The sequence below is a fragment of the Scomber japonicus genome, chromosome 10 (assembly GCF_027409825.1).
Source record: "Scomber japonicus isolate fScoJap1 chromosome 10, fScoJap1.pri, whole genome shotgun sequence".
Classification (NCBI taxonomy): Eukaryota; Metazoa; Chordata; class Actinopteri; order Scombriformes; family Scombridae; genus Scomber; species Scomber japonicus.
The window spans coordinates 12,572,611-12,600,067 of record NC_070587.1 but is presented as its reverse complement, the minus strand read 5'-3'; the positions used below and the strand labels follow the sequence as shown (position 1 = coordinate 12,600,067).

The following is a 27,457-nucleotide window of genomic DNA, read 5'->3' as shown; positions in this document are numbered from 1 at the left end:
TTTGGACACAAATCAGTTTCAAACAGACTTTATTAGTTAATATTAGGTACATGAAACTCACTTAACAAATGAAACATGTCTATGAATAAAATAACTTATTGTAAAAGCAAGGAACAAAAGAGGGAAATTGAACAGAAGCGGAGCATGCATGCATTAGACGATGATATGAAGATTTTAAGGGTCCTGACACGATATCCCAACTAAATAATCAAAGTCAAAACAATGGAAACCTAACAGAAAACAAATCTATATCATACACAAAGTATCAAGGTTTTCACAATATCATTGGCTTTAATTATTCTAAAATAGATGATCTGATGATATTCTGTATAATCATGTCTTGATGTAATCACACAAGATTTCTCCCTGACTGCATATAGTGCACCAACGCTGCTGTCTATAAAGGATGAGCAGATGACTTGTACAGTGATGTGTAGGGGGAAGCATTTGGTTGTAGGGGTCAAATGTAAGTTTGGTAAACACTTATTTCTTTCCCTGATTCGTTACTTCCTGTAGTCGAACAGATCTGTGAGAACCGAGTCAATTTTAAGTCGGTGTATGCACGTACAACAGTCTTATCCCCCTAAATTATTATTCAAAACCAAACTGATCTTTCATCTATTAAAAAAAGTTCTGATTTGCAAACAGATTCGGTAGCTCTGTGATTAACACAGAATTACAATGCCATTTTAAAATGTCACATCACTTCAAAGTGTTTCTCTAAGTTGAAGTAACAAAGCGAAAGTCGGTTTAGTCCTAAAGAGTGGATCTTCACACCATTACATGCAGAAAACAGTGCAGAGTGATTTTTTTCGGTGGAGACAGGAAGTAGGCAGACTGTATGTGCTGATTCATCACTTCACTTCTCTAGTCGAAGTTGAGTGTGTGGCCGTCGAAGTGGGTGAGCACATGATTCTCGAACACCTTCTGGTCGCAGTCCAGGGGGAACTGCTCGCTGCACATGGGGCAGATTTTCCAGTGACTCTCCACGTGCTCCTCGAACTTGCTCTGGTCATAGTTGGGTGGGAAGATGACCTCACACAGTGGACATCGTTTCATGTCCATGCTGCACATGGGAGGGTAGACAGGATAAGAGAGAGAGAGAGAAAATGTTAATAAGCAGTCAAGTGATGATGTGGGCAAACCAGGAGCACAAGCTAATAAAGAGCATCTGTGTGGTTGCGACGTGGGTGGCCTGCTGCTCGACTAATACTGACAAAGGGGAGCCGTGCAGCAGAACAAACACTTTACACATGTTACAATGCACAGGTTTAGAAACTGTAGGGTCAGCAAAACTTGGACAGCATCTATGAGAGAGTTGAGGCATGTGAGGGTCTGTTACCTGGGATCAAAGCAAAAGGCAGTCTGTCCATCGTTCACAAGTGGGCTGTGGGTTTCAGTTGTTGTGGTCTGTTCATTGGTATTGCCCTTGAAAAGGAAGATGAAGAGAATTTTTTTTTAAATCTACAAACTCCAAGACAAAAAAGTGGGTTCTTAAGTATGTAACTGCACACTGGTTCTGGGAGTGAGGCTTACGTTGTTGTTTTGCTTTTCCTCTGACTCCTCGGGGCCCTCTGGCCGGCTGTGATTGCGGGTGGGTTGAATACACACCACATTGCTGTCCCAAGAGGGCGGTCCCACAGGGGGGAGTCTAAGCAGCTGGTCATCTGAGAACTCCTCATCTGCCTCATCTGCAGGGAGAGACATAGCTATTGTAAACAAAAGCCAATAACTTCTACAATTGTTACCGCATTCTGAAACCGTGTCTGAACAGCAAACGACAGATTACTTGTTATTTTCAGAAAATAAAAACCAACCTTTTGAGTCTGACATGGAGTAAGGGTTCCCAAAATGCAGCTTGCTGGGGCTCTGAGAGACTAGCAGAGGGGTGGGAGCATCCTGGGTGTAAGGGACAGGGTACTGCAGGAATAAAGGCACACTGGACTGGATACTCTCCATACTGGTTTTCTCACTGGCCCCCTGATCCCCCTTCTTGTTGCTGTTGGCGCTGCCCTTCTGAAGCTCCTGGGGAAGAAACAGCAGAATTCAAGCTATTTTCACAGCAAACACCAGAGGCAAAAAATGAAATGCCACGCCACCATGGGCATCAATGTATTTAGTAAGGAGCTCCACATATCTGTTTCTCCCAGCAATGCATCACTGCTTATAATCAGCAGCTCCTGAGTTGTGACTTCTTGCTTTTTCTCTTGCTCACACAGTTTAATTAGCACCTTCATTAAAAAAGAAACTTCTCATTTTCAAAGGGAACAGGACTCTGTGTTTTATTGATGTTAGTTGCAGACGCCAGTTTAATTTACAGTCTAAACCTCAAATTGGGTCATTCTGCTCCTCTTAGCTGTAACAGCATTACCTCGGAGCAATATTTTAGGTCAGTGAGGACCTTGCTGTGGTCCAAAGTAATGGAATGGAAAACAAGAACTCATTTACTTTGCTTCTACAATTAGAGAGGCATATTAAACACAGACCAGATTGGGAGAGGGAAAATGGCAGGGGAATGGCACTTTTCTGGGAATTTTCTGGGTGGAAGAAGTCTATAAAAGAGAAAATGAAAGCTGTCACTAACCCCCTCCAGTTTTTCCTTCTCTTTCACAACAAGTGCTAGTGTGTCCTTCAGTTCCTTCAGCTCCCGTCCCTTCTCTGCTATCTGGCTCTGGATTTTTTTTAAAAAGGGGACAAACAAAAAAAGAGAGGAATGAAGACATGCTTTCTATTATCAATCATCTGACATGTGCTGCTGACTGAAAAATACATTGATGAAATACTCACAGACTTCAGTGAATGACATTAATTGATCTCAGTCATAAAAGCCTTCCCTTTGCTGAAGACTGATTTATGTACAATACCGCTCAAAGCAAAACAACCTGTTTGAATTCCTCTGAGACACTAAACAAATATCCGCCTGACCTGAGCCAAGCACAGCATTAGCCAGGCAACTGGAGAAGACTCCTCTGAGCCGGGCTTAGCTTGTCTCCAGAGCCTGACATAAACAGCAGTAAAATGTCGTCTCACAGATAGGCCTGCTCATAAACAACACTGTCAGAGAGGACTGTGTTCAAGGGGAGAGATATCATCAAAGGCTTGATTCCTGAGCTAGACCAGCCTTACACAGTGGTTAAAAACACAGAAGTGTCCAAAGGCAGTCTGAGTGCTGTGCTAAGTGTCTGTGCTCTTGACTGTTTGTAAGTTAAACCGACCTTGCAGCGGTCTTCCTCTGATGCAAATTGCAGCTTCAGGTTCTCATTGGTCTTCAGTTGCTCCTTAAATTTCAGCTCCATCTTGGCCAGCTCATCAGCAAACATGCAGCTACGCTCCTTCTCCTCCTAAAGGGCCATCAACCAAACCTCTTTTCATCAGATTCCTCTATCTCACAATGCAGAGAGCACACATCACACCTTCATACCACATAAATGCTTCACGACAGGGTGTCAGGATCTCATCTGGGGATGCAAAAAAAATACAGTTCTTACCATCAGCATCTGCTTGCATTTCCTGTATTTGTCGTTCCTGTCGGACGCCTCTCTGCTGATGCCTTTGAGCTTCTCCTGGATGATGGCTTCCAGCATGGGATCTACAGAACCTGGACTCCCTGTGAAGATAGTGAAGGCAAGTCAGACAGTTTTCCTGAGGCAAAGCAACAAAGTGTATAAATATATATTTTTTTAATTTCAGTTCATCTTTTGATCATCAAAACTACTGAAGCAATTCATCTAAATTACTTGTTTACAGTATAAACACTATCGAAAAACAACACTGAAATCATATTGACATGTATCATGTCTTTATAACCCAACTCCATTCCAATATATCAGAAGTTCAGAGTCCCTACTTAAACCCCTGACCGACTGATTTCAGAGGAAATACAAGGCAAAGGCAAGGCAAATATCAAAGAAACTACATTTAGATTTAAAGGCAATTATTGACCCCATAAATTAAAATGTAGTATAATTAGACATAAGTACCTGGCACAGATGTGTCTGGACTCACAGATGCAGGTACTGTGGTAGTCTCTTGTGATGAGCTTCTCTTCTGATCCTACAGACAGGAAGAAATCAAATTGATTTGGATATTGACTAAATGTAATAATAATAAAAAGGGCAGTGAAAGAAACTGGAAATTCCTGCAAGCCTGAGCTGGATGTGTAGACAGCAAAAATGACATAACAAATGACATCAAAAAAATAAGCAACTGAGATTTTGTGTATTATATTAAATTTGTGTATTAATTTTACATAGAGACATTAAACTGTGCATGTGTAAATGTCACATAGTACTGTACGATGATAAAGATGTATTTATCCAAGTCTGCTTTGCTATTAATTCTTCTCAAAACATCCGCACTGCAGTGTATTTATCTATCAAGTTCTGTTCTTTCACTTGTCGGGGGGCATGTATGTACTGTAGTACGTCTGCCGGTATCATGTGGGACCTACCCCATGCTGTTCAGAGAGCTTAAGCACTTGTTTTTGCAGTCGCTGACATTCCTTGTATTTTTCCTTATAGTGTTCTGCAGCCATGTGCAGACGCAGCTTCAGGTCCTCCACTTCCCTCTGCAGCTCTGCTAAAACAGCTGGGTCTGCAGCAGCCTCTTCCTCTCCTTTGGCCTGGTAACATCGAGTCGGAAAAGAGACAGCAAACACAGTAAATACAGAAATATAATCATTGGTACCAGTAAGTTCCCTTGTGATTATGAGTGATTCATCTACAAAGTATATTAGTCTTTATCATATGTGTTAGCTTTCAAAACAGGTGCCCCCAAATGATTCCTTAGTAAAAGTTTGGTTGACTTGTCATATGCATGCCATCAGTAAAAAACAGCTGTGGATCTGTTTTTTGGGTTTGGGGTTAGGGTTATTATTATTTGAAATATAATACTTTATACATACTTTCATCGTACTTATGGACAAAAGTATCAAAACTTTGAATTCGGCTGTTTTTTACCTATTTGTGTATTAATACTCTGGTCCATACTAAAAGATACTAAAGGTTTTCCAGACTTGCACGTGACCTACCCCTGCCTACCGCGACATTAAACATGTACAATAATAAGATAATGTTTAATATACGGTTAATATGATCCTGACTTGCAGGTTTATCATAATCCTTACAGCTTCCTGCTTGGCCTCTGCGTTCATCTGCTCTACCAGGCACTCCAGGCGGACACATTGGGCATGAGCTTCAGCCTTGGCCTGCCGGAGGGCATCGACCTCCAGCTTCATGTGATACAGTTCAGACATGGTGCGGTCGCGGGTACTAGAGGCATCTCGCAACTCAGCAGCCAGTAAGGCGGAGTGCTGCTGGTTAGCCTGGAGCTGCTCCTCCTTCTGTCGCAGTTGCTCCTTCAGGGCCTTCATATCTCCCTGCCAGAAATAAACACCTTTTAGATGAAGGTTCAATTTCCACCAGGCTAGGATTTTCCTATGTTCTTATAATTATTTAATCTAAGAATGAATCATATTCAATACTGTATATAACAAATGTGTCTAGGTGTTGTTACTCTTAAGAATTAAAACAAAGTGTTTGTACCAGGGGGGAAACTTTGGCCAAGATCTCTCTGTACTGTTTCTCCTTCTCAGCGAGGCATGCCTGCAGGCGTCCCACCTCCTCTTTAAACTGAGCAATGGTGTTTTCCTTATTCACATCCACAGACTTCAGCATCTGCAGCTCTGCACTCAATTTGGTGTTCTCCAACTCTCGGTTTTTCAGGTGAATCTAGTGTACACACACACACAGATGCAAACACATGGCCACACACACACATGAAGAAAAAGTTATAAAACACAAGAAAGTTTCAAAACATAGACCTGTAATCTTTTGCTTCATTCAACACCAATCATGTTCATGTACCAACGAGCATATGACTATTAAAATAAATGTTGCATGACCTCAATTACAAAGCAGAGATTGAGATAGGTCCATAAAGTTTTCCTCGTGCAACAGCCCTAGTGTTATGGTACAAGTTAAATTAGGTTTTTGACGCAATTTCCGTGGCGACAGTATAGTGTGTGGCACTCCCAGTTCCTGTGCAGTACCACCACAACAAAGAGACAGAAACACCAGACAGACCAGAGAAAGACAGAAAAAGGCATGCCCTGTTTAGACTAAGCGTTTGGGCTAAAGTATCCAAAAAAATCACAGAAGTAAAAAGCAAAAAGCTAAAAACAGGGAATATCAATTAACTGGACCTCCAATTTAGGGGAATCTATCATAAAAATGTTGTAAATTGCACACATTGTAAAGCGGTCACTAAATATAAAATTCAACCGAACCACTGCTAACGTCATTACCGCCCACACTGACAACCAGGCCCAATGAGTAAATGATCAGGTTCCGTATGGCTACAGACCTGAACCTTGAAGTCACAATACTTTTGAAGATTAACAGGAGACACATTATCAGAATATCACTCTTTTAAAGTAAACAAATACAAGAAATGAGTTCATACTGCCAATACTTTACCTTGTAGAGTTCCTTCTCATCCTTCTCATTCTTGAGATGAGATTCAAGTGCCTCTTTCTCTGCTGTAAGTTTCTTCACTCTATCCTTCAGACTAAGGAACAGGTCAAAAAAAAATGTTAGTAATATTATATCACCCTTTACATTATTTTTAAAAACATCCAATATTTGGTATAATTGATAAGTTCCCCCTGCTTATTACTACACAGCCTAAAGTAACCAAGTTGACACATACATCACTGTGCACAAAAGCATGAGCAGCAAATGAATTTGCAACCAATCCTCAAATCCTGAACTCACCTGTCCAGCTCAGTTTCCTTTTGTAGACCCTTCTGGGTGACCCCAATCAGGTCTTCTTCCAGCTGCAACACCCTGGCTGTGGCCTCCTCCAGCCTCCTCTTAACTTCCTCTTTCTCCTCTTGCAAGGCCTGGGCAGAATTCTGCACCTCCTGGAAGACAATAAAATATACTGTTGGGAACCAGAAGAGTAAAACTTTAAAAATTGACAGTGTTGTTTTTTTATCCTTTTTATCTTTACTTTTTAAAATCTGATATCAAAACCGTATCTAATAAATATAATTACATCAAAATATGTGCCAAGAGCTCTAGAGGTCTGGATGTATTAGCCGTGTGCCTGAAACTGTCTAAATAAAAATGAACATTATGCACCGATGCAATGTTCTCAAACTATAACTTTAATCCTACTGACTGCGGTCCCTGAAGACCCCAGAGGTATACTTTTTGTCATATCTCACAGGTGCTTTATTCTATAATTACAATGTTCATGACTTGGTGAATCAGTTTGTTCTTTATGACTTCATATCATTGTTTCCTGTTTCTGTTTTAATAAGTACTTCTTCTTTACATGTTGTATGTTAAATCTGTTGGTGGATGAGGGTTAAAGATTACATAAAAAAAGCAAAAGGAACATTTTTTTTTTTACAGTTTGTTTATAGACAGAATTTTGGAATCTTTATATTCACACCACATAAAAAAACATATAAAAAGTATAACCATAAAATTAACAGCCACAAAATCTGTAATCATGTTTTCATCTGAAAGCTGTTTTAAAACCATCAGATTTATGGCAAAGGACAGCAAAATGAATTATTACTGACACTGCTTTTAAGACTTAATGTTATGCCATAAAAACTGAATTACAACTTTGATAATACAGACATTCATATCTGTCAGAGACTGATTTATTCCCTTAGTGGATCGCAAGATTGGATAGCTTTGCATATTCGCAGTCCTTCGCTAGGGGGTGCTAAAAGACTGTTTGGCCAAAAAAGGCTTTGGAGGAACTACAAGATCTAGAAAAGAGAAATAATCATAGAAGTGTTGTTCAATTAAGAACCAATTAAAACTAAACTAAAACTAAAATGGTCATTTGTTTAAGTCAGTAAAGGAGCAACAAACATGATTTTCCCCTCCTTACTGCTGCCACTACCATCTTTAAAAGCTGACTCAGTTCATTCTCAGCTTACTTGGTTCTCCCTTTTCAGTTGGGCGCAGGTCTCCTTTTCTTGCTCACACTCCTTCTGCAAGCTCTCCTTCTCTGCTTCCAGCTGCTCTTTCTCTTGCTGCAGGAGAGCCATGTTTGTGATCAGCTCATCTTTCTCTCTCTGTGCTTCTTCCACCTTTTGCTGCAGAGAAAGAAAAATAATTCAAGCTGTTTTAAGCCACTTAATACTTTACTAACAAAGTAAACCAACATGCTCAAATAAAATATATTCTTCAAAGCTGTGCATCGTGTCCTTGTCAAACTATTTGAGCTTAGAGGTTAAATTAGCACTGTTAGATCTTTACTATACCTCAAGGAAGCTGGCCTTGGTGGTGACCACCAGGATGTCAGAGTTACATTCATCCTCCACAGTCAGCAGCTCATCCTCTGAAGGGCTGCTGGCACGAAACAGGAACGGAGTGCTGGCTCCACGGATCTCTCCTTTGTGGGTCACATAGCAGAACTGGTAGAACTCGCCGTCATCATTGGGTACATAATATCCTGAGGAAGAACGACAACCAGTGAGCTCAGTAATAGTAGCACAGAGGAGTGAGGGTGAAGATATTCATCCATAATTATAAAAACAGACTTGTGTACTAAGATTAACTTTAACTCCACACTTGTGTACTTAGTTCAGGTACAAATTACAACACAAATGTTGTGCTGTAGTGTTTAAGTGAGCTTGGGAACACTAACAATTTGTGATACTGTGGGGTTTTAAATCTAAAAAGGAAATAGAATGTGTATCTCTCCCTTTTTGTCACTTTCCATTACTTTTTTAATAAAGTACTAAAAAAAGATATAAAAACACACATAAACTGAAATGTCATTAACACCTGAACAGAGATGTGAGTGGAAAGTTTCTCATTTAACTCTATTCATGGATTTTTAACAATCATCAGAGTGGCCCTGTGGCATGTGGTTATTAAAAGGTGTCAAAGTTATATAAAACTATGGTATGATCTTACCCTGAAAGACCACTGTTCTGTTGACTGCGGTGCCTTCCACATAGCTGTCGGGGAGAGGTGACCACAAGAATGTGTAATAGTCCCTCGCTGTGCTCCAACCAACCTGTGAGACATTGTGGGGAATCCATTCAACCAGACGCTCTCACCACATCAGTGTAGGATAATAACAATGGAGGATTAACAGGGAGACTTCCTTGAATCCACAAAGGGCCACTTCCAGAATATCTCAAACTTGTTTATTACAGTAATCATAGCGCGTTAAATATATGTCAGTATGATAGAGTAAGAACATGCCAACTTTTTTCCAAAGAAAAAAACTCATTTCTATGAACGACTCCAACTCCTGGTCACCATTTACATGTCACCCATCCCACGTCATGAACAAGCCTAACCTTGGAAATGTCGCTACAACTCACTTCTAACAGGAAGAGGAAAATAGGTGAAAATTTTACACATAGGCGACTTGAAAATGAAAACCAAAATGTAATTATACGTATTTTATGTGTTGTTAAGTGATGGCTGATGGGGAGGGGGGCAGAAAATACATCCATGACTTTAGCCTGGTGCCATAAAACTGTCAAACAAAATCAGAGTCACGTTGAGCTGGCTGGTTTTCGGTGTGCACACTCAAGCACACAGATGCATCCACAACGAACCCAGTCAGGTCAGACTAAATCAACAGCATTCTGACAAAAAACTAACTTTAAGCTGTGATGCAACTTTAAAAAACCTACAAATTATTATTATTTTTAATACAGAATTGCTTTTGAGGCAGGTGTTTTTTCACTATATGGGCAGTTTACTTTCTGCCTATGTAGAAACAGCCTACAGCTTCAATACTGCGAGTGTTTGTCAGAGCCAGAGATAGAAGGCCCTGGTGCTCCAAAACCCCCAATTGTTACCAGTGCAGTTCCAGCCTCCAGCAGTAAAGAACAGGAAGCAATTAAAACATGCACCTAGTTAGTGAGTGTCATTACTGAAGGCTGGCCTTCACCAGTCCACTCATTAGAGCTGCAGAGGTGGTGGGTGAAAACTCTGAGGAACTCTTTCACTTACAGCAGACTGGCCTACAATGTGTATAAAAAGGAGGAGAGGAGGTAGAGATGGTGTAGAGCTGCCATTAAAAAAAACTGCACTGTGGATACAGGCCACACTGCAAGGCTAAAATCTCTGAAACCATACAAGCAGTTACAGGATTATCATAGAGCGACATGTATTTAGCTTAAACATGAAATTTCAACAGCATTCCAACAAAGCCATACTTTACAGAAAGCTGACAGAAGCCGGTGGCAATGTTGCGGCAGGAGGTAATGTATTGTCCATGTGCCAGTCAGGCTGAATAAATTCAGGAGCGAGTTGTTCATGAATCATACAGTGAGGTTGTGCTTGAAGACAGGTTAATTATAAAGCTGTGCCTGCTTTCTCCTAGGCCACTCTAACAACCTGTTCCAACAACATTCCTGTGTGAACCCTAGACCAGCTCGCATCGTGCAGTATGGTAAATGTTCCAACATCAAAGGGCCAAATGCTGCAAATATCCACGTGACAAGAGCGAGAACCTGTCGCCCATCGATTTATCATCAGTAGCATATTTGGTTTTTGTTTGACTTGCCAGGTAAAAGTGTATAATTTAAACATTTGTAATTTATGTTAGGTTGACATGTTAAAGCATTCATTAAAGATAATTCCTTTTCAATTTAGTAAGAATTCTTCAGCCTTATAATTCTTTCAACCAACTAACTGATGTGTGCTGACATGACTGAACCATATGATATTTTATAGTCTGGCCTGAGCCATTTAACAAAGCAGATCTGAAACATGCACTATACTCAGATCACAAGCAGTAGAATAAGAATCCACTCTCCTTGACTGGGAGCCAGTAGCAACTCAATGTGAGTTAAGAAGCTAACACTGATGTGCAGTGTATCCAGGTATCACTAAGCATGCAAACACGAGAACTTGGCACCAATCGTCTCATCTGTCGGCGCTGCCCGGACATTTACACGATTTATGATCCTGTACTCAAGACTTTTCCATCTCAGCTCTGTTTTAGAGGATAGAGAAATTAGTCATTTTAAGATCTATACTGCCAGTTGGTGCCTACCTTAAGGCTAAACACAATGTGGGGTGGTATCCAGCTACAACAAGAGTGCTGAATCCAGTCTTTCACCAGCCTCCAGACATTACCCGATCTACCTCCAGTAGCCTAACGTGACCTAATTTCTCAGTGAGACCGTGCAAAAACCTCTGTGCACATTTTAGAAATCCACAAAAGTATCATGTATACCACAGACACTGTTTCTGTTTCCTAGGTATTATTTTTTCCAGACACCAAATAAATGTAAGGATTTAATTAATGTCGCAAAGGCATCAGCAATTTCATTTTCTGCATTGTTGGCAAAATTCCTAAAAGAATGTCTTGGCTAGGTTAGTGGCATTACAGTATGCATGTAGAAGTGATACAAGCCTATACTCTGACTTCCACTCAATGAAAAAATGTGCAGTCATAAAGTGTGTGCTTGCACTTTAGACTCATCTTACTCTGTACAACAGTTATACAATCTTATTTGAATATTAATTTAATGGTTGTTAACACACAAGAGCCCTGTATTAAACAACATGATACATGTTGAGACCTTATTTAGTGTTGTTGTATTGGGCTGCATTATACCAACATATATATCATATATACACTATATAGTTGTAAATACATTAAAAAGGTAGAAATACATTGTCACTACAGCCAGACAATGGATTTCTCTCAAAAGTTTAACCTAGCTGTCCTCTTTAATAACGACAGAGAATCATTCATCACTAGAAGCACATTAGTTTGATTTTCCTGATATGGTCTGATTTATTCACAGCTTCCAACTCATCCCTGGGAAGTAAAAAGCATGTTGGTCTGGAGAAGCCTGAAGCCATATGCTTCTGCCTACATCTAGTTTTCACTACAGATCAGACTAAAATAAATGACTGCCACTGTATTGGATTTAATGTCCTCCTATAACTAGATCCATGTGGGACACTCTAGTGTGTGGTATGGTGGGGTCAAAAAGCTCCATATGGTATGTCAGAGACTTACTTTGCAATATATCATACACAATATTATCTACTTTATAGATAATACAAACTTACTACTACTACTCCTACTACTGACATTCATTAATACCTCGCATTTTCCTCAGTGGCTTTTATAATACATTGGATAGGATTATTCACCTTGAATATGCCAACCCAGTCCTTTGGATGTGGTTTAATGAACTGCGTCAGGGTATAATGACACTCCAGTGCAGCATGGGGCAGGTAACTCTTCCCTACATTCTGGAAGATGACGTGGGCGAAGTTTGATGTGTCCATGTTGTTGCCTAATGAAGTCCTGTCCAGAAACAGTGCCATCAATCATTCAGCACTGGCTGCATAGGAAGAGAAAAGAAACAAAATATTAGAGAAAAAATGTAACCACAGAAAAAACTAAAATACCACTCTTCATGATAATTGAGAATGACTGAGGAAGCAATTCTATGTTCAATGCTTGACCCAAACTGGCTATTTTAAGAGACAAGTGAGACTACAATTACATTGTCATTAGTTATCCTATTATTAACTGTATATTTAAACCAAACCTCTATAACTTTGCCAGTGAAATACAATTTAACGTTTAACCCCTAGAGGCACAGAAAGGAGCAAATGCAAAAGTCATGTAATCCACAAAAATAAGCAAATAAGCAACCATAGGATCAAAAAGCATACATAAAGAAGCAGCATAAATCTAGAAAAAAAATGAAGTACATAAAATGATGTAATGAGGATGTGTGTTTTGGTGTGTGATTATATGTGAACTTGTATGTGAGTGTGAACACACACGTACTGAAGAAGACTTAACTTAACTTAACTTCTTACAAAAGAAGAGAGAAAGGCCACTTATAATCAGATATGATCACATCGAATAGTTCATTACAAGGACTGTTGTTCAGTTCAGTCTCATATTGAGAAGTTAATTCTATATTTTCAGTGCATTGATATTTCCATCTTAAATTACACAAAAACATCAACAGTGTCATATGGTATTTGTGTATGTAATGTTTCCCTCTGTTTAAATGTGCATAACTTGCAATGACAGAACAGCTCATGGACAACATATCATAACACCACTGTTAGCTTGAATTAGTGTGAATAAATGTGTTCAGCAAATGTAGTAGTAGTAGTAGTAGTAGTAGAAACTTTATAGTCACTATACAGAAGTACAGCGAAATTACAACAATCACCCCGTCAGTACATATACAACATACAATACATACAATAAGACAGACATAACCGGATGACTGGGCAGTAGAGGGGGGAAGAACAGAGTAGCATTGTCATATTTGCAAATATAATATGTAACTATTCCACATTAAATGTCTAAAACAACTATACCTAATAGTAATTATAATTAAGGTGATGGTCTGTTTCATGTGGTTGCCTGTCGGTGCCACAATGGAGTCTACCAAAGAGTACAATAAAATACATAAGTGTCGTAACTCTCTCATAAATTAATTTTGGTATAAGCCACATTTTTTAAGATAAGCTTTTTAGATCTTGGTTGTTTTTAACTAAATATTTGAACCAGATGAAGGATTCTAGTCACCAAGCATCAGGATCTTGAGTTATCTGAGAAACAAGTTGAGGGCTGTCCACTGAACAGCCGAGGGAGAAATACTGATTTTTAATGTTAAACTGGTTTATTGAGTGTTTTATCAGTTTTAATCCTTCTGTACATTTGCTTTGGAGAGGAGGAGATCTCTGCGGATGATTCAGCTCCTGGTAAAAAACTATGAAGACTAAAGGAATCCTAACTGGTAGAACCTGACTGCAATGGCGGATGTTCAACAATGAAGACAACTCCCATGATTCCACGCTACTTCACAACGTCATCGAACTATATCTTTTGTTATTATTTTGATTGAGAGGCCTCTAGCAGCAGAAATTACATGTTGTGCATTTAACATGTTAAGCATGCCATTTTTTTGGGATTCAAGTTTTTTTTAGCTCTATCAACAAGAGCGGATGACATGTCTAAAACACATGCAAACTGTGTCCCAACCCATAACATGACTGAAAGAACGAGTCTCCAAAGGGCAAACTGACTCATGGTGTTGATGAGTCCTTGTCATGATTTAAAGTCAGAAAATGTCCAAGTTTGCAAACAGGAAGTAAAACAGTTCTTTCTCAGTGATAAACCTACGCAACTTACCTTAACAACCAATTCTACAGTATAAGTAATAGTTTATCACTTTAAACACAAGACAAGCTATAGTAATTACATCCAGATATCTGAAACACCCTATTTTATGTTTGTACACATTACAGTGGTCTTTTTAGTGGTCCAGATGAATTAACAAATGAGTAACAACCACCTGATAAATATGTAGACGAAATGATACATTATTATGCAATATTTTCTGTGTTTACAAACTGACACGGATCTCTGAAAACCAAATGAAACAATGACACATATGTTTCTGATTGTGTGCTACTGGGGGCTACTAGATGTGTCTTTTAAATCTGGGTATAACAGTAGGAATCTTTTCCCAACAGCTTTTGAGATTGAGGATATTGTGAATTGTGAATTGGAGACAGTTTTGCTAAATGAGGTACCCAACCAACCCTCAACAGTGTAAGGAAGTGATTAAGTAGAGATATTTTGTTACTGCACTTTAAGCTTTCCATTGCTTTCATTTAACTAGTTTTGAGAGTAATAACAGTAACTCATCAAATTTTTTTACATTTTTCTATCCCTGGTGCTGGCTTCTTCAAGGTTTACCTGCAACTTTAAGGGAAATAAGAAAATACATTTGTAAACAAAGATAAAAGGTAAGATTTGTTTTGAATATTTGATTTACATTCGATCCATGAGACAATTTACACCTGATAATTTAGGAATTTGGCTTGTAATAAATGGACATCACTATTATTAAAGTAATTGTTCAGCATTTGCTTTAAGTGAAGTAACATTAGATAACATTTGAATTTGTTTTCAGACAAATTCAAATGGATTTAATGGCTGTCTATTAGTACTGAATAATATCACAGCAGCACCTTGTACATACATTTATTTGATGACATCAGATATATACTCGTGACTGGCCGACTTTTGATTAAACGTGACACAATATTAGACCATATGACTGATGTGACCGCTACTTCAGTGTGGACTTTCATCTTCTATTTGGGACTAAGCTCATAAAAAAATGCCCGACATGATTGGGCCTCTGACAGTCAACACATTTTCCTCGACGATGACCCGTAATACACTGAACATTGTCATTCTTTGAAATGTCCCTTATCTGATATTTAATGCTATATACACAATATACTAAACTTTTCGCTAGAAACTGAAATTGTTATCTGTAAAGTACAGACTACGAGGCGAGGCCTAATGTGAAATCAGAGATCATATCTGGCTATGCGGCTAGCAAGCTAACGTTAGCTACATACTTTACGAGACACGTACACGTTACCCGTAAGATTTGGAGACGTTAGTTTCTATGAAATGTATAAAACTAGCGACCGTAACATATTTAGCTGTGAAAACTTAAAGACGGAGTGCTATGTTAATACGTTTGCAACGTCCTCGACGAAAAATAGAGCAGGACAAGGTTAGCTAACGTAAACAACGCTGTCTCTCGAGATAGCCTTTAAAACACACGTCAAATATAGCGACATTAATCAACAGTGGTTTTATTCGCTACAATTATATAACGAGCTTTAAACATACCCAAATGTCATGTTCATCAGCGGCTGGAATCCAAATGTAACATGAAAACAATCGTTGACGCAGTTCAGTGCTTTCCCGTCTTCCTGGAATAATAACAACATTGCGTCATTTCCGGAAGGGGGGCATGCTTGGGAATCCCACCAGTTCGAAAAACCGTAACAATGTAACAATCAGAGTTCTGACTAACTGAGAAACAATGTAATAAAGAATAAAAGAGCTACATTTAGGATTTCTATACAACATTAAAGCTAAGCTTTATTATTAAATTTCATTGGAAAACTAATGGTGGAATGTATTCAAGAGCTGTAATTTTAAGTTTTTCTACTGAAATTGTGTATATATTTCAGGGGGAGATATTTTATTCCTTTGCTCTTTTACTATATAATTTATTAATTATATTAATTATTAAGTAATTCATTGTATATATCATGTATATCACAGTTCCAGTTCATTACTTTGTATAGTAAGATTTTACATATGAGTCTCAACTTTCAACTTAAACAGAAAATATTGTACATACTAATAATGTAGATTCAACTACTTAAAGTAGGTCAATGGGCTTAATTTCGACAAACTACAACAGTAAAATGAATCTTAACCATTAACATCAATTCTTAGTGATAAAACCAACTATATAATATGACACTAGTGCATTATGAGTACTTTTACTTGATATAGCCTACATAAAGTAGTCGACAAGTCCATATACATTTTGAACTCAGGACTTTGCAACGAGGCATTGTTACACTGTTGTGTTGCTGCGTTCGCTATGGGATAAGATAAACTTCGAGAAAAGCTTCTAGAAAAAAGAAAGCTTTTTACAGTAAGCTTCAGACGTTAGCATCAGTGTTAAGGAAGGAAAGTCCTGAATATACACACTGCAACAGAAATTTCCCAAATTTTCTGAGATGGAATCAATCTGGTCCTCCCCAACAGCTCATTGGCTGAATTGGGAGGCCGTGCTGCGCGTGACTGTCATTTGATTGGATGAAGGGGCCGTCATTGAGTTACGTACTTCGACGTCATACGTAAGGTCAAGAGGAAAGAAGCATGGCCGCTGTGTTGAGAGGGTCTCGGTACCTAGTTGGAAGGTTTCACAAGAATGTTGACTTTGCATTTGGTAAGGAGAACAAACTGACACGGTGTACGCACTGTGCACGTCGCTGCACTGTACTTGAAAAGCTCAACTTGTTGCTGAAAGGTTCTTTGTTACCCGAGCATTTAATTTTGCTTAAAATGTTTGAAGAGAAGTTTGAGTAATATTGTTAAGACTGGGTTTAGCTGCTGCAGCAGGGGCTTCAGTTCATTTTGCAGTTGGTTAAAGAGTTTTTTCTCTGTAAAATGTCCGTCTGATATGCGTGTCGAGGTTCTTTCGTCCGAGTTCCGTTCAACACGCTGAAGGGTGAAAACTAATACCGTATACACTTGTGTGCCACTGTATCAAGGCACATTATGTAATGTCAGTCATCGTGCACTTTAAAGAAAGATGGGAGGTGGCTCCTGGCAGTCACACAGAAGTTAGAGGAGCTTCTGAGAGCGAAAATCCAATGATTTTCCTTAAAAAAAAAAAAAACTGCTCAACATACTTACTTGTAAGTTCTTCCTCAGTTTGCATGAATGTGTTATCATTCAAATCTCAAAAGTGTGATTACAATAGTCTTTTTTAAATTAAATTAAAGATAAACTCCAGGAGAGAAAGTTATTTCTGTGACTTATTTATTTTAACCTACATTAAAATAAGTTTGCTTGTGTCATGAAAGAATAGTCTGTTATCAAGCTGCTTATGCTTAAGTAAACATTGGAGAGGCTTGGTAGTTTTACTTCAGGTGACTTTGTTACTGAAGGTGATCACACTTTAATTACACATTAACATGACATTTGAACAGTACTCGTAGCCATTTTAAGACATTAAATCTTAACAAGGCTTTTCATTACTGGTTCCAAATGACTGTAATGTAAATTATATACAAAATAAAAAACTATATGAATGCCCATTTGACTATTGTTTTGTAGTCTCCACAAGGTCCATGGCCTCGAAGACACAGGTGGGGTTTATTGGTCTGGGCAATATGGGAAACCCAATGGCAAAGAATTTGTTGAAGCACGGATATCCAGTCATTGCCACTGATGTGTTCCCGGAGTCCTGCAAAGAAGTGCAAGAGCTGGGTGCTCAGGTGAGACAGTAAAATGTACACACATATTTTTTATTTTATTTTATTTTAAACAGGGTTTTTTTCTTATCCTGTGATTTTTTTTGTTTTTTCAGATTGTGGATAATCCTGCTGAGGTAGCAGACAAGGCAGACCGCATTATCACCATGCTTCCCTCTAGTCCCAATGTCGTTGATGCGTACACTGGACCCAACGGCATTCTAAAGTACTATTTGGTTTCTCTCAATATATGCGTGTTAAACTCACATAGTTATCACTTCACATAGGTATCTACTAACCATTATGTATCTTTCCTGACAGAAAAGTGAAGAAAGGCTCTCTACTTATCGACTCCAGCACAATTGACCCTGCTGTTTCAAAAGAGATGGCTGCTGCTGCTGAGAAGATGGGAGCAGTTTTTATGGATGCACCTGTGTCAGGAGGTGAATTTTATGTTTTTTTTAATTATAATAGTTTATAAATACAATTTACTATTGAACCCCGAAATACGTACTCTTAGTTAGCTAGGCATACTCTCAGTTAAGGTATGCCTATCTAGAGAGGTGAGGTGTTAATAATTTATCAAGCCTCATTGATATAAACTTGGTGGGCAAAAACTGAGATTCAAAATAATGGGAACTGAATTTATACTTTAAAACTTCCTGAGAAGTATATATCTATTAAACCTTTGGTTTACTGGTAAGTAAATTGTTGTTCCAGCAAATCTAGCATCCCTACATAATTTTACAGTATTGAGAAGCTGGATTGAACAATTGACCATGTTACCTGGAGTTCTGATATGTATTTTTTGTATACAATGTGGGGAAGGGACTGCCATGAAATATTCACTGTACTCAACTACTTTAAAGCTAAGTAATGTTAGCACTAGCATGAGACTCTAGAACCACTCCTTCTTCTCCCTGCTCCTTTGCATTCCCCCCAGCCCTTCTCTTGCATCTTTGTGTTCATGTGCATCTGATGTATTGATTTCTCCTGGAAATAATGGACCTCTTTGATTTGTTTAATGCAGGCATTGGGAGCTAACTAGCGTGTGAGTAAACCATAATGATGTCTACCAGCAGCTGTAGCTAATTGGGAGCATCAGTATGAGAGTAGTAGTAGTTGTAGTAATAGGCCAGAAGTGCTTCCACTTATTGACAGTCATAAGCTCCCACCCCTGGCTTGGGTCTTCTCTGATTGGTTTGAAGGTCAAAGCTCGCTTGAATACTTGAGAAGTGAACATTGCTGTACTGCTGCCAGGCTGTTCAATGAGGCTGGGTTATAGAGGCTTAGATAAGATATGTAGCATATTCCAACAAAAAAAATGCACAAGAAAAAATCTAAATACTTAAATCTCATGTCAAGTTGAACTTTAAACAGAATTTAGCACTTTTTTATGTTTGCAAATCCAGTGCCGAGAGCAGCAGCAGCCACCAAGAAGCAGCGCCTCACTGCACAAATGTTTGTTGCTGTAAAGTGTGTCCTCTCTGACTTTCTTGGGGGTCTGCTCAGAAACAGTTTGTTTGAACTTGCCCTCGTCAACGTCAAGACAGCCACTTTCTTTGAATTGACGTTGGTCCTTTTTACAGCCAGATTAGTAATGATTTATATGCTTCCGTCCTGTGGTAGTGCACATGGATTAAAGTCGTCCAGCTTTCGTGTGTGTGTGTGTGTGTGTGTGTGTGTGTGTGTGTGTGTGTGGTTTAACTAGTGCAGAGTTAAGTGTTTGTCATACTTTGATATGTCATGTCAATCACCAGGCTGTAGCCCCTAAATTAAACATTCTTTAACATCTCCAGTTGTCAGACAGAAATCAAATGAAGTGCAGTGGCATGGCTGTGACTGTGTAATCCCATGTGGTTTAAGCCTAAACATTAAAGTACACATGGTGGTGGGGACATAATTGAGTCAGCATGTGTCCTTCATGTGAAAACAGGTAAGGACCAGATGAGATAGCTACCATCTTTCATTTTTCCCCTTAAGTTGATTGCTCTTAGTAATGTAATGCTATGGAATAACAGTTTCTTATAGAGAAGAAAAATATGTGTGTGTGTGTGGGGGGGGGGGGTGTAATTCTCCTGGGTACCGTTGTATTTTAAACATCACTTACAAGAGAGGGACCACACATTTTTATCTGGTAGGTATTCCTGAACAACAAATGGCAAACCTTTCACACAATTTTTTTTTTACTCAAAATACAATCAGGCAGTTGTCTGTGATTCCTCTAATTCCAAACAAAAGTACTTATCTGGTTTCAGTTCTCTCTTTAACCCTTTCACCTCACTTAAAAAAGTGTTACTTTGTTTTTTCACCAGATAATTTAGCTATGCTCACCCTGTATTATGAAGAACAGCAGACCAGTGAAAAATGTGGTTGGATGTAATGGTATGGGTGTCAGAGTGTGTAGCGGGTGTCGGAGTGTGTAGCGAGTGTGTATTGAAAAATAAATGTGTGTGTGTGTGTGTGTGTGTGTGTGTGTGTGTGTAAATGTGTGTATGTGGAGCAGGTCTGCATTTATAGCATTATTTCTAAGTCTCTATCTATCTATCTATCTATCTATCTATCTATCTATCTTGCACACACTAAGGCTACGTCTACACTGCAGGCCTTAATGCTCAATTCCGATTTATTGCTCAAATATGATTTTTTTGCTTGGCTGTTCATATTATACTTTTAAATGTGGCCTGACTGCGATGTGAACAGCTGACGCTGCTGGAGTGACCCGCATGCTTAGTTGATCATTAATGATGTCAAGCACAGAATGGAGCCATACAGGAAGGTAGGTGTGTGTGTTAGGCTACACACACACACACCTTCAAAGCTCAATAACCAAATGTAACTTTTACAGTAAATGTACAACACACTTCAAGTGTTACATATTATATTCTATTGAGTTTGACGGCCTGTGCGTGTGTGCGTGTGTGTGTGTGTGTGTGTGTGTGAGCAGATCCACAAGTGAAAGTGGTTGTGTGTGAAAGAGAGAGAGAGATGTACACATAATGCCATAAATGCAGACCTTAAAGACAATACAAATTCTCCATTTTTATCTGCACATACACACCACACTCAGACACCCATACCAACACATTAGGGGCATTTTGAATGCAACCACATTCTTCACTGGTCTGCTGTGCTTCATAATACACAAGGAGCAGGACAGGGTTTTGAAGCCCAGACTCCAAAACGATAGCCCAGAACACAGTAATGCCTGAAAGAGTCATGTTTTGGCAGGGGGGTGGGCAAATAATTTGGTTTTAATGGGTTTCAATGGGGATATTTTTGTCCCCAGGAGAAAGAAAAAGAATAGCCTTGGAGAATTTGATGCCATATGCATAAACACAGCCCAAATTATCAAGAAAATTAAAAAAGCCAAAAATGTTCTTAGTGAGACACACGGGTTAAATGTGACGGTGAGGTTTTATCAATTGCTTGATTGAGAGAAATGGCTTCACTGGAGAAAATCCACAAACTTGCTTTCTGACAACCTTGGTATTTTAACAAAAGGGCATGTTCCAGTGCAACATGGCAGGCTCTGTGGTAGAGGACCCCCATCCCCCGCCAACTAATGTAGGTATATTGTCAGTGATGGGTTACCAAATCTGTAGTTCTCATCTAAAAATGCATTCAGCTGATATCTACCAACTCTTCCATTGGACATCATATTTAATAATCTTTCTTTCAAGTCAGTTTTATGTATGTAGCGCCAAATCACAATAGAAGTTATCTCAGGACACTTTTTCACATAGAGCAGCTGGGTGTTTCATCAATGCCGCTAAATCTGCGCTTACTTGAAAAAGCCTGGCTTGAATTAACATTGACTCACGTGAAGCCCAAGTTGTCCCACTAATACAGTTTAGCCAGGTTTAGTCAACATTAACTGTAACCAGGCTTGTATCTGTGTAAGGAGCCCAAAAGGGTTGATTATTCAATTTATCATCGAAAGTTGAAAATTAAAAAGTTGGAGATAAAGAAATGGGAGATGTATCGATATTTGTTTTCACAGCTTTAATATAACTTAAATTTTAAATGCTGGCCTTTTAAATAAAAGGGTCCATGAATAAGACTGAAAGTGGTGTATTTGTAAAGGTCTCAAACAATTCTATCTTATATTTCCAGACATGACACAAGTGATGTGAGTGTGACAAGACACTGGATGCAACTGTTTTGACACATTGTTAACTAACTTGACTGGGACTTACTGAGCTGGGAATCATATAATCCATAGTAATATAGTAAAACTCTCACTTAAATTGAGAGTTATCAAAATAAGCCAGGCTTTTCCTTTATCCACCTTGATGGAGTACTCCTTTTATACAATTCACCTGTGAGATGTGAAAGCACAAAACTCTGGGTAAGATGGCAAGTTAGTAAACATGCATTAATGTGTCAGGAACACATACAGCTGGAGAGGGAAAGGAGAAGAGGGCAGCCTACTGCATCATGGGAATTCCCCCAGCAGTCTAGGTCTATAGCAGCATAATTAGGGGCTGGTCCAAGGCAAGCCTGGGCTGGCCCTAACTATAAGCTTTATCAAAAAGGAAAGTTTTAAGCCTACTCTTAAACATTGAGAGAGTGTCTGCCTCCTGGACTCTGTCAAACATGATGTCAACATGTTTTTTAAAAATATATTGGTAACAGTTTTATTTTATCTAAAATGCAGCTCTTTGTCTCTGCTGGGTACAGGGGGGTGTGGGTGTCTGATTTGATTGACAGTAGCTGGCAGGCTGCTGGAACAGAGACAGAATAAACAAACTGTTCATGAGCAGACAGTGTGTTCAGAGTCTGTGGTTCTTTTGTTGTCGAGCAGGATGCTATCAGGCTTAGTGTGACTTACATGAGTGCCATATTATTGCTTTATGCTAGTTTTGATTTCTCTATCGGTATTAGGCCTTCATGTATGTAGATGGATGATGAAATGGTATTTCATTGAATTGATGCAAAAGAAGGGGCATAATCATGAAACCAAAGAATTTAACATAGGTTTCTCCGTTTTTGTTCCTGATTTAATTTTATTTTTCTTCAAATGAGGACAAAGAACAAGTCATTTACAGATCAGGTGTGTATGCTGTAGTATATTTAATTTCAGTTGGCACAAAATGCTGCTGCCAAACTGCTCACAAGAACAAGTTATCAAGTTCATTGTGCTCATTCAAATGTGTTTTTAAAGACATACTTTACTCGCTTTTACATTTGAATACATTTGATTGTTTTTCATACATTACTGTAGTTTTCTAGGATTTTTATTACTGCTCTTAGAATTTTATTTTAAAGCTTTTATTTATTTTCAACCTTGTGTACATCTCCTTTTTCTAACTTACTTTTATGTGAAACACATTGTAAAAGTGTTAAATAACAATCAGAGCTTCAAAGGTCTCTTAAATTCAATTACTGACATATTAAACATCCTTTAGACTTGTCCAAAAATAATTCAAAATAAATGTGTTAGATTTTGTTTGAAGTATTACTAACGGATGTTTCACAGCGAACTGATCACTTTTGACATTAAAACAGATATTTATTTCATTATCTTCAGCATTGTCTTCACTGACAGTATTCTGGTTGTAGTGCACTTCAGTGTCCCAAAGAAAGCTTTGTCAGTGAAGACAATGAGTGAGACAATATGCACCCACATGGTAGTCTGGGTACAAAACACTAATTCATCTGATTGTCCTCAATTTGCCTTTTGTTCACTTAATTTCAACTAGTGAAACTTTGAGACATCTTTTTTTGCTATTTACCCATCACAAGTGCCTGCTTACACATGGTACATTGTATGTAACCATGACTTCCTATTCCTAGGTGTGGGTGCTGCGAGTTCAGGTAAGCTGACTTTCATGGTAGGAGGAGCAGAGGAAGAATTTACTGCAGCCAAAGAACTTCTCAGCTGCATGGGAGCCAATGTGGTGTACTGTGGTCAAGTTGGAACTGGACAGGTATTTTTGCCAGGAAGGATGAATTTGAGATTGATATAAAGACGTGTTTCTTTTTGTTTTTTTACCCCGCAAGTTACACATGTAAATGTAGTTGTGCTTAAGTGTGTTCTTGTTGGCTAACTTTTTGCTAAGTGAAGATTTTAATATTTCTAAAACATAACGATATAACCTGGTGTTCAGGTTATTTGAATGTTATTTTTCTCTTAACTTGGTACAGGCTGCTAAAATCTGTAACAACATGCTCCTTGCCATTGGAATGATTGGGACATCAGAGACAATGAACTTGGGAATTAGGTAAACACTTTTTCTCGCAGTAGTTACAAATAACAAGGAACTCATAATAAATGTCAATAGACACAACAGCAATATACTTTCTGTAAGTAATGTGCTTTTTGTCTTGACTCCCAGACTTGGTCTTGATCCGAAACTGTTGGCTCAGATCCTGAACATGAGTTCAGGCCGTTGCTGGTCTAGTGACACGTACAACCCTGTGCCTGGTGTGATGGAGGGAGTCCCCTCTGGGAATAACTACCAGGGAGGTTTTGGCACTCAGCTGATGGCAAAGGTCAGTTTAATGTCCTGTTACACTTTAGGACTTAATTTCCTGTCCCTGCATTTCAGTTTGAGCATTAGTGTTTCCACAATAATGTGACTTTAGGCTTTTGCTTGTGGTTTATGTCGTCATGGAGAGCAACAAAAGATTTCATGCCTAGGATAGTTTTTAAACTTATGAAACATTTTGTAGTAGACCCAAATTATTTTAGACCAAAAACACTTTTAAAAATGTGTGTACTAGGGACAAATTTATAGGTCTCATATGCATCAGTAACATAAGTCCACTTACAGTGTTGAGAAGGGAAAAAAAGAAAAGAAGTTGTATCTCAGGTCTCACGTCTTTGGTCACACACCAGCAGTACTTTACATCCCTGTTAAAAGGGAGTCAAGCTCATGTTATTACAACATAAAGAAAAATTCTCTGTAGTGTGTGAACTTGTGGTTTTGGTTTGAGTTTAATTTCCAGTTTTGTTGGTTTCTCTAATGTATGTTTGCTTTTCATTTTCAGGATCTAGGCCTCGCACAGAATACGGCCACCAACACAAAGACTCCTGTCCCTCTCGGCTCCTTGGCTCATCAGATCTACCGTATGATGTGTGCACGCGGTTATGCCACTAAAGATTTCTCCTCTGTATTCCAGTTCTTGCGTGAGGAGGAGGGCCAGTAATATCAGCCTCCACCCCGTCCAAAGCCTTGCCAGGCCTGGCCCTGCACAGGACTAACATAGTGTAGTTAGGGTGCATTTTGCCCCAAGGACAGTTTTTTTCAAGGTTGTGAAAGACAAGAAGCCACAAGAGCTTCAACACAATGTGTGACAGGTCATGTGAGCACTCCTCTCCTGTTTGAAATCATGTTTCCTGTGTGATCTAGCCTTTTTAAAAATTCAACACTCCATTCAGTTTTAGAAGCAGCTCGAATACACAGAGCTGTCGAGTAAAGACAACTCTACAGATTTTACTACTTACAATGCAAAAAATGTGGTGGGAATTTTTGGTTTTAAGCAGACAACTCATTAGCTCTGTTTGTCAAAGCTAAACAGCTGCAAACACGGTGTAGTCTCCACATATTTATCTTTTGTTTGTGTTCGTTTTTGTATGTTGCTGTTTTTTTTCTGTTCACTGGGGTCATTTCTCTGGACTTTGGAAATGTTACTTTGGGATAAGAGTGTCACATCATATCCTGTTAGGAAATAAAGACTAATTGTGATGTCTTGAACTTGGTTAACAATGAATTTTCCATCTATTCACACAGTTGGCTTAGCTGAAATATTAACATAAATGTAAAAAGCAATATATTTATTCAGTAGTTATTGCTCATTTATAGCAAGATCATTTATTTATCAGTTCTGTGTGGACACAGCTTCAAAACTCAATTTATACAGTCCAAAAAAAATTAAACCTCAGACACAAAAGCAGAAATCATGCAGATCCTCATGATGAAAATGCAATTTAATTCTTAATTACCTTGCACTTCCACACTCACTGCACAAGTTTCCTTCTACAGTTATTTAAATAGCTGCCAAATGTTCTAGTTCAAACCGTGTGTCCCACTGACTCAGTAGTCACGGTTAAAGTCGGAAAAACATCTTCCCTGAGGAGCTTGGCTGTAGAGCAGATGAACTGGCGGGATGCGAAGCGCCGGGCAGGAAAAAAAGAGGGCTAAAACGGCACACATCCTTCCAAATGAGTCGCAAATCTTAAAAGTGCAAAAAGAAAAATGTCTCCCTAAAGTTATCAGTGTCAGTGAAACAAAGTAGCATTTTTTTGCCCGCCCTATTTAGTATCTTTTGAGATGCGGATCTATGTTTCTGTCCCCACTTAGGTTAGAACAAGAGGGCGGCATGTTTCTGATCTGGTTTGCGAAGAGCCACTGAGGGGCCAAGGTGCCATAGGTCATGCGATCACAAGACAAACACATAAAAAGTCCATTAAGCACTATAGGCTAAGAGCTGTGTTGTCATCTAGTTGATAGGTACTGCAAACAGAGCAGCACTTTGGTCTCAGGCCTCCAACAGACTGTGACCCACACACACACACACACACATACATAGTCTGATATCATCTGCTGAGCGCGCGTCACTTCAGCACTTTTAGATAAACTCCACATTCAGCGACAATCATCCTTCATGGTAATGAAATTTATTTTATTTTGTATTGGTACTTTAATGTAACATATTGCGTCATATCAACGTCTCGTTGTTGTGACCCAATATTTCTGTTGTCGCAATTTTCCTGCACTGTGGTTTTATTTTGAATCTCAGTTTGTGCGTGAAAATCCAGTTTTCCCAAACAGACAAAAAAAACTGAAATAGCTCCAAATGTATTCACAACCGATACTGTTGTAATCTGTAAGGCTCGCAGTGGACAATATAAAATAATCAATACATCGTCAAAATACAATAATGAAAATTGAGTCAGTAATTGTATTTAGGCCTATTTATCTTTGTTTCCGCCATGACTCGTTAGCGCTTTAACTTTGAAGTGTGAAGTCAATAACAAGAAGAATGCAGTTTTATGTATGTGTGTATTAGAATATTGGGGAATATTTAAGATTTTACGCACAAGTAATAGTATGTTGGTCGTATTTCACATCAGGTGCCTTTCGACTGTTGAGCTTCAGGCGACTTTGCATAATAATTAATGTAATTAGATTTGTTAAATGTGCTTTAACATAAATGTTATAGAACAATCTTAGTAATTCTTAAACAAATCGACATAACGGTAACAAGGACATACAATTTAAGATTGTCTTTTGCGTGTACACAGATAACAGCCTGACAACTGCGCGCGTGTGTTTTATTCTTTTATTTAAGACCTAAATGAAATTCATATGACTTACTCTGTTTGCCTTTTCTTTTAAGATGCTTAAATTACTTTTAAGCTGCTAATACAGAGTTTAGAGAGACAGTCGCCCTCTAATGTGGGAACAAGGTGGCTCCTGTTCAGTCTCATGCAACATTTAACAAAGTACAAGCTATTTTTTAATCGAAAATACACTTAAGTGTATTCTGGATAAAACAAATGGGCGGTTGACCTGACAATGCACTAAAAACAAAAATCAGACACTAAACTCCTCAGTAACATAAAACACAATTTTCCTGAATTGTAGACCACTCTT

At 38.7% G+C, this 27,457-nt stretch overlaps 2 protein-coding genes across 2 annotated transcripts; one reads left to right on the top strand and one right to left on the bottom strand.

Moving 5' to 3' along the window:
- Positions 1 to 12: 12 nt before the first annotated feature.
- On the bottom strand, positions 13 to 16,818 carry tax1bp1b (Tax1 (human T-cell leukemia virus type I) binding protein 1b). The gene is made up of 19 exons (XM_053326638.1): positions 16,718 to 16,818; positions 15,703 to 15,785; positions 12,165 to 12,358; positions 8,946 to 9,048; positions 8,288 to 8,478; positions 7,961 to 8,119; positions 6,774 to 6,922; positions 6,477 to 6,567; positions 5,544 to 5,729; positions 5,126 to 5,377; positions 4,451 to 4,621; positions 3,981 to 4,053; positions 3,489 to 3,607; positions 3,216 to 3,341; positions 2,585 to 2,671; positions 1,818 to 2,025; positions 1,537 to 1,691; positions 1,343 to 1,428; positions 13 to 1,066 (listed from the first exon to the last, which is right to left on the bottom strand). The coding sequence occupies exons 3-19, from the start codon at positions 12,339 to 12,341 to the stop codon at positions 868 to 870; spliced, it is 2,532 nt and encodes an 843-aa protein (XP_053182613.1). The 5' UTR covers positions 12,342 to 12,358; positions 15,703 to 15,785; positions 16,718 to 16,818; the 3' UTR covers positions 13 to 867.
- hibadhb (3-hydroxyisobutyrate dehydrogenase b) lies at positions 16,742 to 25,549 on the top strand. The gene is made up of 8 exons (XM_053326639.1): positions 16,742 to 16,822; positions 17,716 to 17,876; positions 17,969 to 18,078; positions 18,174 to 18,295; positions 23,652 to 23,785; positions 24,003 to 24,079; positions 24,194 to 24,350; positions 24,849 to 25,549. Exons 1-8 carry the CDS (start codon positions 16,753 to 16,755, stop codon positions 25,005 to 25,007), a joined length of 990 nt encoding a protein of 329 aa, XP_053182614.1. The 5' UTR covers positions 16,742 to 16,752; the 3' UTR covers positions 25,008 to 25,549.
- Positions 25,550 to 27,457: the final 1,908 nt, after the last annotated feature.

What these genes read in the sequence shown, in the direction of transcription:
- hibadhb (XM_053326639.1), top strand. Translation starts at nt 16,753, where the DNA reads ATGGCCGCTGTGTTGAGAGGGTCTCGGTACCTAGTTGGAAGGTTTCAC. An exon ending in TGCAAGAGCTGGGTGCTCAG is followed by an intron (nt 17,877 to 17,968) that starts GTGAGACAGTAA and finishes TTGTTTTTTCAG; the next exon opens with ATTGTGGATAATCCTGCTGA. An exon ending in GGACCCAACGGCATTCTAAA is followed by an intron (nt 18,079 to 18,173) that starts GTACTATTTGGT and finishes CTTTCCTGACAG; the next exon opens with AAAAGTGAAGAAAGGCTCTC.
- tax1bp1b (XM_053326638.1), bottom strand. Translation starts at nt 12,341, where the DNA reads ATGGCACTGTTTCTGGACAGGACTTCATTAGGCAACAACATGGACACA. An exon ending in AAGGAAACTGAGCTGGACAG is followed by an intron (nt 6,568 to 6,773) that starts GTGAGTTCAGGA and finishes CCTGTTCCTTAG; the next exon opens with TCTGAAGGATAGAGTGAAGA. An exon ending in TCCAGACACATCTGTGCCAG is followed by an intron (nt 3,608 to 3,980) that starts GTACTTATGTCT and finishes CTATCTTCACAG; the next exon opens with GGAGTCCAGGTTCTGTAGAT.